Source organism: Netta rufina, assembly GCF_964035555.1.
Source record: "Netta rufina genome assembly, chromosome: 5".
Classification (NCBI taxonomy): Eukaryota; Metazoa; Chordata; class Aves; order Anseriformes; family Anatidae; genus Netta; species Netta rufina.
Window position 1 is genome coordinate 27190302 of NC_140128.1, and position 12276 is coordinate 27202577.

The 12276-nt window shown below is 41.5% G+C and overlaps 2 protein-coding genes across 2 annotated transcripts in view; both read right to left on the reverse strand.

Annotated features, from left to right (window-relative positions):
- Window positions 1-1599, reverse strand: part of FSIP1 (fibrous sheath interacting protein 1) — a gene marked incomplete at both ends in the record, with an annotated part of 79021 nt that extends 77422 nt beyond the window's left edge. The window contains 2 exons of the mRNA XM_084287644.1: window positions 149-329; window positions 1474-1599. Coding sequence (XP_084143770.1) covers window positions 149-329; window positions 1474-1599 — 307 coding nt within the window. The remainder of the gene's footprint in view (window positions 1-148; window positions 330-1473) is intronic.
- A 6832-nt stretch (window positions 1600-8431) lies between these two features.
- The window catches only part of GPR176 (G protein-coupled receptor 176), a gene marked incomplete at its 5' end in the record, with an annotated part of 31423 nt that continues 27578 nt past the window's right edge, over window positions 8432-12276 (reverse strand). The window contains 2 exons of the mRNA XM_084287273.1: window positions 8432-9544; window positions 11044-11296. Of these exons, the coding sequence (XP_084143399.1) occupies window positions 8437-9544; window positions 11044-11296 (1361 nt within the window). The 3' untranslated portion in view covers window positions 8432-8436. The remainder of the gene's footprint in view (window positions 9545-11043; window positions 11297-12276) is intronic.

The following is a 12276-nucleotide window of genomic DNA, read 5'->3' on the forward strand; positions in this document are numbered from 1 at the left end:
GAATTTCGACACCACCATTTTCCTCCTCTTTCTTTTCTGGAGCTTTACTTGTTTTTCTTTGCCCTCCACCAATAGAATTTTACCCGCACTATATTGACACAATGTTTGGTCTAGCCACACCACAAGAAAATGTTAGGCATCCCCACACCTGACTCATTGGGATGCAGCACACACTCCTGAAAAAAGGACACACTCTCCACTGAGGTTTGCTGATCTGTTCTTACTTCCTTGGTATCAGATTTCCCTCTGCCATCACCTTTGCTTTTTTCTGGAGAGCAGTCTTCTAAATTTCTTTGATGACTACCACCCAGACTGACAGGTGAATCAACCTATGAAATGTAAATTAGTTAATATCACACAGATATAAATCTGTAGGGCTGGGAGGATAATCACAGGTAATCATGACAATCACATAATATTACACAGGCTAATAATGCTTCAACATAAGACTGCAAAATACCTCTTAAATAAAATAACAATTTTCAGATCTGATACCCGATATTCAGTGTTCTGACACACTAATGAGTCTGTTTGCTCAGGCTCATCTTATCACAGACTGCTCAGACTGCTGGAGTTGGGATTGTCACACTAGGAAGGACTTCTGAAGATGTATGCCACTTCTACTACAGCAGAGTACAGCCAACCAGTCTGTGTGTGCAACAGCCTCAACCGTTTCCTGACACTGGCTGCTCTGCACCAGGTTGCATCCTCATCTCTTGGTCATACCACAGAGTTTCTTCTAGAGCTTTTGAAAGGCTGAAATGCTTATGCCTAATTCATCAGTCTCGAGACAGCAATTTTCATGCAATTGCCAATGACGGTTATGTGAGAACTTGGATTCAAAGTTATCTCATAGTAACCCTAATACCTGACAGTGAACCTTCAAAAATATATATTTTTTTAACATCTTTAGGAAGAATTTAGGTATGATCCCATTCTACGGACAGGTGAACAGTACAGCACTAAATCTCAAACCTAAATCTCAGATTCTCAAGTCCCAGTTCCTACAACCTAACAACTGTATTACATACCCTCATTCCCAAAATTAAGTTAAACCCTGATATTAATTTTTTCAAAGGATGGACAAAACACCTTCCTTCCAATAGAATTTGTCAAACTCCTGGAGCTTGCCTATATTTGCTGGAATACTATTAACTAAAACAAACAAACACTTTAAATAGGATTTATTTAATAATCTGATTAAGTATTAAAATGAATACAACCAAGTTTTCCAGGTGGTAATGCTGAACAGACTTTTCTGCAGCAAACCTAGAAGATTCCGACTTAAAAAAAATAAACATTATTCCATACATGCATAAGGAGCAGCCCAAATTCATGAAGTTTCACAAAACTCCTTAGCACACTGACAGACCCCAGAACTGTATGCAATACTAAAAGAGCAGAATCTTATTTCTTTGGCATTCTGCTAAGAAAGCACAGAGTTTCTAAGCAGCTGAAGGTGAAAAGAATTACCTTTGGCAAACATGGCTCCGGTGTTAATAACTCCATAGATGCACTTAAAGATCTACAACTAGTATAAGCTCTTGAGCTAGATGCAAGCCTTGAAATTTTATCCAAGCTCCGCCTCATAATATGCATTGCAATCTAAAACTGAAGAAAAAATAACAGTAATAAAAACGCCTTCCAAACTACAAGTTTATTAATAAAGCAAGAACACAAGCTCATTTCAGATGTAGATTAAACAAGTTTCAAATCCTTTCTGGCAATTCAATATTGAGGTCTTTCTAGTACAGCCTAGTTGCTACTCTAGCAGTCAGTTTTTATAATTGGACAAATATATACCTGCATCACCAAGCTAATCAAAGGATTCAAGTGTGCTTCTGTGAAACTTCAGCTTGCATGAACCTTAAAAGTACTTGCACACCTGGCATGAGGAAGTGCCACGGCTTATTTTGTTTCATGCCCATTGCTTCTAAACAGGGGGAGCTCTCAAACCCAAGAGACCATGCTCCCTGTCCCCTTTCAATTTTGCTTTTAAACAACAGGCATAGAATCGTTGCATCATTAAGGTTGGAAAAGACCTCCACGATCATCTGCTCCAACCACCCCCCTACCACCAATGTCACCCACTAGACCATGTCCCCAAGCACCACGTCCAGCCTCTCCTTAAACACCCCCAGGGACGGTGACTCCACCACCTCCCTGGGCAACCCGTCCCAGTGCCTGACTGCTCTTTCTGAGCAGAAATGTCTCCTCATGTCCAGCCTGAACCTCTCCTGGTGCAGCTTGAGGCCATTCCCTCTAGTCCTATCGCTGGTTATCTGTGAGAAGAGGGTGACCCCCAGCTCCCCACGCCTTCCTTTCCGATAGCTGTAGGGAGCAGTGAGGTCTCCCCTGAGCCTGCCCTTCCCCAGACTGCGCACCCCCAGCTCCCCCCCTCAGCCGCTCCCCACAGGCCCCGCGTCCCAGGCCCCTCTCTGGACGCGCTGCGAGCAGACGGGAGCTGGGAAATGGACGGGAATGGGGCACCTGGGGAGCACCGGCAGCTTTCCCAGTGCCGAGGTATAAAAACAGCAGTGCCCGCTGAGGCGAGGCTTACACCCACCGAGCCCGCCCACGGAGAGGTGAACGGACGGACGGACTGACTGACTGACTGACTGACGGACGGACGGACAGAGGGGCGCAGCGCCCCCCGCCCGGGCCGGCCCCGTCCCTACCCGTTACAGGGGCGGCGGCGCCGTTACCATGACTCCCCCCCCCCCAGTCACCGGTTGCGCCGGCCTCTCGCGAGGCCTGACTTGGACCGGGCGGAACCACTGCCGGGAGGGGGGGGGGCCGGGGGGCCGCTCCTTGCCGCCCGCGGGCTGCCGGGGGAGACGGTCCCGTCAGTGGCCCGGGGGGATGAGGGAAGGCTGCGCCTGGCGCTGGGGCGGGTGGTGGCGGCAGGGGCGTTGGACCAGCTGGTCTCGGAAGTCTTTTCTAACCCTAAACATTTTGTGATTCTATCTGGGGAATAATTGCAACTTTCTTTTGTATCTGTGCGTGTTAAAGGCAGGTTTCCGCCGGCAGCAGCAGTTTTCAAGAAGCAGTTTGAAGGAACGAACTGCACCACGCTCAAAGTAAGGCTTTGACTGGCAAACATTTCTGCCAGAACAATCCCTGATTTCCTGGGGGCATGGATTTGTGGTCTGCAGTCAACCCCTGTTGACACTCAGCGCACGACAGACGTGTTACTGCCCCATTACGGGAACTGTCCTTCTCCTCCTGGCATTTAGCACAGTAATACAACAGCCTTTACCATTAAGTGCTAAAAACAGAGACAGTACCCTAGCGGTGTGTTTTAGCCTCCTACGTGAGCATGCTGAGTTCCAGGTAGATATATGGTTTTGTTTATTTTATTTTTCTGGAAGGAATGTGCTATTGCTTTCATGTATTCATACCTTTGTTGAGAAGAAGCTCTCCTCTCTGCGTGGTTTCTGTCTGTGGGGAACACTTGGCGAGGAAGCAATAATTATGTACGGAACACCCCGGGGGACAGCCTGTCTCAGCATTCAGCAGTCCCACAGTAACAGGACATCCTTAACCAGTTTTAACACTAACATTTTTGTTCCTCCCATCTTCTGTATTCTGAGGCCTTGGGTTGAAATTTCTAAACTTTTCTTATCTACAATGCTTAGGAAAAAACAAACAAACAAACAAAAAGGTTGTTCGTAATGGCAGTTGAAATTCCAGGAGTTGTACACCCCTAGGGATAAACTTGAGAGCAATCCAACCAGAGGCCCCTCGAAGCGCCGACGATGCTGCTTTCCTGAGGCGCCTGCCGTGCAACTGAAACGAGCTCAGCAGGGCTGTAACACACTAGTCAGGACACTGCCGCCTTCAGTCCTCTACTCAGAGGTGAATTTTTGTACAGGTTATATTATTATTATAAATATTAAAGAATTTTGAATATTACCGATGGTGGTGTATTTATAATGAAGTTTGAACTAGTAAAGCAGAAAAAGGGGTGTGATTTTCTTTTTTGCCTTTTGGGGAATATGTCAGTTTTGTTCCATGATAAATGAGACCTATCTGGAGCGTGATGGGGATTAAAAAAAAAAAAAAAAGAAAGAAAAGAAAAAAAAAAGACTGAATGAAAGAAAACTGTGTGCTTAGAAAGAGCACAGCAAGAAAAGCACTCCAAGCTGTGCTTTTCATCCTAAAAGATAGGTTACAACATCATGAAGACGCATTTAGACAAGCTGTCTTGACACTTGGAACACAGTCACCATAGCAACAGAATTCATTTATCATTTTCTCCTTGATCCCATCAAGAAGAAACACAAATGAGGGGAGAAATACAGGAATTTTTTTCCTTTTAGTACTGCTTGTATTCATACTTTTCTGCTAAACAATGTTTTAATACACAGGTAGCCAAAACACTACCTTCATTGTTGTACAGGTCGGAAGGCAAATTACCAAAACTTCATTTAATACTTACTACATATTTGATATTTTAAATTTTCTTTGCATACTCACATGAAGTAGCTTTCCTTTACAACAGGCAATATTTTTAAGATAGACTGTAACAGTTGCACTACTGAGAGCAAGATGAACACATTGTATTAATTCTCCAAAACGTTTGGGGAATAAACAGACCCTTGTAAAGGACAAATAGATCAGTATCTCTAGACTGGAGTGCACCAAGTCAAGGGTAAAAAATCAGGAATCCTGTGTCATATTCCAGCTTTTCCAGAAATTCACCATGAGGATGAGTAGCATTCTGCAGTACGCTCCATTCGCAGTAGCGATGTAGCATAGAAACCGGTCAGCTGAGGAGGCAAGTCTGAACTCAAATGCTAAATTCAGAGTCAGCAGTAAACTCACATCTTGTTTAATAAAGCCAGATTTTCATTCTTTGATTTGCATTTGAAATTTCCTGCCTCAACAAGGCTGTCTTCTGTGCTGCTGCTGGAAGGCAGCGGGTTAAGGAGGCTGGAGCTTGGCAGGGTCAGCACTGTGCTGAGCTGCCTGCCCATGCAGGGTGCAGAGGGCTGGAGTCCGCTGCCCCCTCACAAGGGGACTAGGACAATGAGGCCCTCACAGTGCCTACAGACAGGACATGACCCAGGCAAGACATACAGGGCTGGGTTTCACTGAAAATGGAAGCACAGAAGAAAGAACGCTGCTTAACATGCAGAAAGGATTTTTTTAAGTAAGCCTTTATCTTGGTGCATTACGTTTAGCCGTAGGGATGCAGAAGAGCAACTAAGTAGAGAAACAACTCTGGTTTGCCTTAATAAATGTTTGTATATTCAGGAATTGGATCTGACTTGGTATTTCTTATGCTTTCTTTAAAAAAAATAGCCCACTTTCTCCTCATGGATAAGGAAAAAAAGAACCACTCCTACGTACATACAAGTTAATGCTCCAGTAAGAAGATTTATCCCTTAAATCTATTTTCACAGCCCAAATTACACCAGGCTTTCCTTTCTTCCATCCCCATAGCTTTGCTTGGTACTTCAATTTTTTCATCAATAGTCAGGGAAAAGAATATCTTACCAAAACCTCTGGTGGTTAAAAACAAACAACATAAAAAATTTTGCTCATCTTCAGTGAAATATTTTGACTTGTTTATATTGAATGCTGTAAAACATTTAGCCCTGTAGAAATTGTTTGAAGAAGCCTACAGGCAGTGGTACCTTTGAGACATTACTGCTGCCTTCAGTGAAGTTACAAATCAAACTCTACAAGCCAAATACTCCATCTTGCAGAGTCTCCTGAATTACTGTTTTCTGATGAGTTTTCTATAGAGGCCATACTATAAACCTTATACAAATGTTTTGTTCTATGCAAAGATGTGCTTTTGTGTACTTTTGTGTACTTTTTCCATTTCTCTTAAGAATTCCTATGGATAAACTGTTGGAAAAGGGACGACAATAAAATATTCACAACTACTACATACTGAATTAATTCTTCAGGTGTAAAAAAAAGACCTTTATTAACTTCTAGGTGAAAAGTTTCAATGTCTTCAGACACAATCTGTTAAAGAACTGTGCACAAGTTCTTACATGTGTTCTATCTGAAATGAAAATATATTTTTTCTCAACAGTCATAAAATCAAACCCCTTGCTTTTCCAGATATAAAACAATCCTATAGAATTTGTCTCTTCAAATTTATCATTGGCATTTCATCCAACATGAGGGGTGAAAGGGACAAAACTAGGACCAAGTTTGTTTTCCTTAAAGGAAGTTCAGATCTGAGTAGCCATTTATCCACATTCATCAATCACAGAGGCCAGTATCTATGTGTAAGTGAGCCATAAATAATGAATCTAATCAAAATTCATAAGGAAACTATAACTTCTACTTTGTTTCTGACATTTGGTTGTTTTTTTTTTTTTTTTTAATGGATTCCGTTTTCAGTAACTTCAGAGAAACAAACAAAAACGTTTGTTTTCAAAATCAGTACTTCAAAAAAAGTCTGTCTGCTATGGCACTTCTCTACCTCTGTCACAGAAGAAACACCTTTTCCTGGAGTATTTATTTTGTCTGGTTCTGGGCAAACTGTCTGCCTCGTCATCTCTGCATCTAAGAGGCAAGGCAGCTGGGGAGAGTGCTCCTTGCTCCCAAGCTGAGTTGTTCTTGAACTAGCAAAAAGTGAACAGCACTGAAAACAGAGAAGAAAGAGGGGAAAACAATTTACACAGTAATTTACAAAACTTTTTTTTTTAAATAACTTTTATTAAAACATTTGCTTTGAATGCCATGTAGAAATCTACCACCTCAGAGCCACCAGAAGCTGTTGACTTGCTTCATACACATGAAAGGAAGAACAGGTACATCTCCAAATTTTGCTTCAGCAGATTATTTTTTTTTGTCCACTTTCAACAGTAACTGTTTGGATTTGGCAAGCTACTGTGAACTTGGCAAGATAACTCACCTTGTCCTTTTAAGAAGTATGCTTTAAAGAAAACTACTTTCATAAACAGGCAGTTACAATAGGTGAAGGTCCAGCATGCACCAAAGGGCTGAACTACAGGAGAACCACACGGAGTGTCTGGGCATTACTAGATTGTGCTTTTCAGAAACTACCCACTGAGACAACAGTGAATGCCAATAAGAAAGAAGGAAAGACTACTCGCGACTGAACAAGGATTAAAATACCAGGGTTACAATAGTTTCAAGGTCATCTAACAGACTGACACAATTCAAAATTCACACAGTATAAACGAGGTGATGTGCCTGTGACAATGCAGGGGGCAAGCTGCAGTACAATCAACTCTCAGAGAAAGGCTGCTGTGCTGATACCAGGGAAGGTGCGACTCTGATTCACCAGATTTAGAAGTCTCATGTTTGTACGCTGGGTGGTCTAATCTGTGAGACAAGTGGAGTAAGAGGAGTGGTATTTAGAGCAGTGAAGGTAAAAGAAAAACCTCCCTGCCTCTTAACAATAGTGAACAACAACATTAGTAAAACTTGCCTTTTGCAGTCCTTTATCAGCTTCCTCGCTCAACAGGTTCAATACAAGGCTGCTAGCATTTCTGACCCTTTTCTTTCATTTGCTAGCTTTCCTGTAAGAAAACAAGCAGAGTGCACCAATAGATACAAGTCTATTTTAAGGTTGACCCCTTGCTTATGTACATAACACATACATAACACTGTTGGGACATTGTGTCCTTTTTCACAGGATCAAAGTGATACATTTATGCCCTTGGCACATTTATTCTTGGAGCTTGAAGTAAAAGCTAGATTGGAGACAATGCAGGACGAATCCTGACCCCAATAAACAAGAATGTATGTTTTTTAAAAAAAGTGGTATTTCAGGATTTTTTTTTATCAGGTTTGTGACACACACGACAATTTGGTTATCCTTGAATTTGCTGAAATTAAGCCAAAATATAGTTTTAAGTTTTAAAAAAGTATAGTTCAACAGATAATTGGTAACTAATTTGTGCAAGAGTCCAGCAAGTTTTATTTTAACATTGATTTGAAAAATTGGCTTAATAATAGATGTACTTAGTAGTCCATCTTATTTCATTAATGAATTGTGCAGAAGCTGGCTGTGTCTGTTTACACGAGGTTAGGTCTTATCCATTTTGCATCCTCTTGTACTCCCCTAAATCCTTTCCTATTAAGCTTCTTTGATAGCCAGTCCATTTTAATATAAGGGTCCCCAACAAACCAACAACCACATTTCCATTCTTCAGTCATAAGAAAAGTGTTCCCAAAGCCATGTCTGTTTTCTTGAAAGCTAATCAGGAGTGTATTATTGTAGGTATTTCACAAATAAAATCAAGAATCACCATCTTTCAATGTATTATTTTCATGAAAACACATTAATAAAGAACACTCATGTGTGTGTTTCCTGTTTGTTTTAATTGTATTTGGCACAAAAAAATCAGCCTGTAACAAATTTCAGCACAACAAAGATCCATGGGATCACACATGTAACAGAAGGTGACCTTCATCTGTCACTTAAAGCCCCTGCTCTTCCTAAGAATCCACCTTGGGAAAGATACTGACTTTATTATTTCTGCTGATTTTTCTTTCTGCTTTACATTTAGGCTGCTTTGTCTGGATTAGCTCTTCAGGAGTATTCCCCAAAGGAGGCAGGAGTCGCTTCTTACTGTTCCGGTTTTCTGAGAGCCACTGTGGAGGCAGCTCAAAGGGTCCAAAACCAAACTGCATGGAATACTTGTCATTTACCATATCAGCTTCAGTGGGCACAGCTGGCGCTACCTGAGCTGCAGAGTCTGCAATCATCTGTGGTGCAAATTTATGAATCAAAGTCTCTTCTACCTCTAAGCTGGTGGTAGGTATTTCTTTCTGCTGAAAGTCACCAGAGCCAATGGATTTAGTTTCATTCTCCTCATCCTCTGTTGGCTTGAAGATTTGTTGTTGCCCAATGTGAAACATCTCCAGAAGCTGGCTCCCTGAACGGACATTGGGCTCCAGATTAGCATCTGCAACACCACCCGAACTGACAATGTTTCTCCTGCTATACCTTTGGTGCAGCTGTACTATCGTCCCCACTAAGCACTTCCGTACAGATTTGTTAACAGTTAAAAACAACAAAGGATTGGCTAGCAAAGAGACCTTGGGCAACCAAATGGCAGTGAGGAGCAAGAAGACTGAAATATCTGAAATATTGAGTATGGTGCGGTAAACCACCAGAGTCACGTACGGAACACTGCAGAAAATAAATATCATAACCATAGAAAGCAGCATGGCATGAAGCTCAGCTTCTCGCTGGGAGGCATAAGGGATGGAAATTGTATTCTGAGGGGTCCTTAAGGCAGCTATGATAACTTTTTTCTTCTGGCTGGCACTCAGTGCCCTGCGAATAAGAATCATGAAGAGAAATACCACAGCCACTGGTACAATCACAGTGGTGATGTTATAGATGATAACGTAGATCAGGTGGCCGAGGGAGTAGGTCCAGGGTTCGGAACAGGTCGACATGGCATAAATATCAGACACATTGGTCACAGCAAATACCGGAATGCTGGCCACTATTGCATGGGCCCAGATGTAGATAACCAGGTCCCGGGATTTTGCATCAGATATTTTTCTTTCCAGAGGGTATAAAACAGAATAGTACCTGTTGTGGAAAAATAAACCAAGAAAAAACCACCACATGTAACTTATACAATGCAAAGGGTATTCTTCAGAACAAGCACAGCACTTGTGTGGAGCCTCTCAGAAACCGTACAAGCATAATGCTGCCAAATCCCTAATTGAGTTGCCAACTGACTACCTGCTATGAAAGAAAAGAAACAAGGGTCTGGCTTTGCAGGTCTCTTTGTAGAAAAAAATAATATTTGCACTTCAGGGTCCCATTAATGGTGGAAAAAATTTTCACTTCAATGTGTATAAACATTATGAAAACATAACTTTTCTACTTGTGCACTGAACACTATATTGCACACAGCACAAACGCTCCAAATATGTGATGGAGATAAAGCTGTGGAAGGCCAGACACAGTTAATTTGAATAGCTACTTTCTGACGCTTTTCCCCTTATATTTGGATAACACCACCTGTTGGCTACAAATAACACGCAGCTACTGGAAGTAAAATGGAGTTTTGTTTTGCACATGCTCTAGTTGGCAAAGCCCTGAGCAAAAGTGTAGTCAAACACTGAATGCTCTGTGTACATTAAAAAAGCAACACATCTCTGACATCAAATTTTCATTCACTGATTCGCTGTTTGCTTACTGCTGTGAACTTCTAAGCTCGCAGACTTTCCACAGGAGACCTAACCTTTTACTCTTATCCTCATAAGCAGTAACAACTTGTGTTTTTATTAGTAAGATCACAAAGTTTTACTAGGAAAGGCCAAATTATAACTGTTCCAGTGGCAACACTGCTATGCATTATAGGTAACGATACTATACTTACCAAGTTACTTACCAAGTTTCTAAGAGACTTTCTAATTCATTAGCTTTGTTTTTGTAGAGCTAACTTTCTGCAGTGAGACATGTTAACAGACTAACAATTTTATCTAATGTATATAAAATACACCGTTTTTGCAATATAAGTTATATTACAACAGTATTTACCCTTCCTTACAGATACCTTAGTCACTCTCTTAGTCACTCTCATAGAGCCATGCATTTAGGTGGGATCCATAACAGCTACTAATAATAAGCAAAGTTAATGGAATCCTAAAATTTATGCAGTCCAAAGCTCCACCTCTGTTTTAGATTTACGTTCTACATACAACATTTCTCTGAAATAATTCTGGTTGTATTAACAGGGGCCTTTATTTCATTTTATTTTTCCTTAAAGAAAACTAGATTTGGAAATTGAAATTGTTGGACAACCTACCCGAGGCTGGCAGGACCCCCTGGAGCCCACCTGGTCCAAGCCCTGCTCAGGCTGGGCCATGCAGAGCAGGCTGCCCAGGTGGCTTTTGGAGATCTCCAAGGAGGAAAGTCCAGCACCTCTCTGGGCAGCCTGTGCCAGTAACAGCATAAAACAACACTTGAGCATTTATAAGACTAAAATGAAAGGGAAGAAAAGAGTATCATGAGTGAGAAAAAACTGAAGGAAAAAAAAAAAATCAAGGATTACCGTCCTGGCAAGTTTAACCTCTTACCTGTCAAGAGCAATGGCTGGAAAACTGAGGATGGTCACTGAGCAGAAGACTTTGTGCAGAAACTTGGCAATTCTGCAGAAGAGCATCGTGTAGATCCACCAGCAGCAGTGTGGACTGGCACTAAGAACAATGTCAAAAGGCACACAAACTAGGATGGCACAAATCCCAGAGCAGGCCAAATTCTTAATGAATCTGTTTGTTACAGACTTAAGTACCGATGTTCTGCAAGTTGACCACAGCACCATGATGTTACCTGTGAGTGGAGACAGGAAGGATAACAAGGCAAACAAACCTAACCAAATCAACAACAAAAACATCCTCCCCCCCAGCCCCTGAAAAAAGCATTAATTTTAATAGCTCTGATTGTTCCCTAATATTGCAAATAAAATGCACCTGCTTGGAGTTTGCCAGGAGTCACTGATTTGAACCACCACACTGCTCAGGCTATTAAGTCTGTGTAATGGTCAGTGGCTTGGTAGGTCAGGAGACTGGAAACACACCAATTACACCCCAGTTACCTCCTCCCAGTTACCAGTAACAAATAACTGCAGACTTTCAGAAGCAAGTGACTAGGCAGAACATCCAAACTATGTTTTCAGGTGCTTATGTTGACTCATGCATGAAGTGCAGATATTTTAATAATTACTGCATTTTTTAAAACAGACAAATACATTGTAAGCAAAGAAATATAGATGTACTGTTAATCTGTGTCTCTGTAAGTGGATCACAGAAGCTTGCTTTTCCTTCCACTGGCCAACGTAATGGCACAGAAAGGCATCTATGAAGCCACATCCAGAAGAAATTTGATCCTTTTTTCCGCCCAAGAGATTCTGAATATCCATAATACCATGCCATTAAACAAATAGGACAGGAAAAAAAAAGACTATGCACATAACTTCACTAAAGAACACACTGAATGCAACCCACTGTTTTGGATATTCAAGCCCTACACATCTGTTTCAAATAGGGAATAGACAGGAATCAGAAGCACAGAGAGAAACCAGAATTAGCTAAAACACAGTTCTTACCTCATCATCTTACTTTATCCAGACCTCAGGAAGAAATACCACATCACAGAAACAAAATTTCCACCCCAAATTTCTCCATAATTTTAATTCACAGCAGCACAGGAGTACATGTAGCAGTCTGTTCTGGTAGCTCTGGGCCACTTCTACCGTGTACCAAGATGTCATCAAAAAAAACCCTCATAATACAGGATTTTATGTCTCCTTT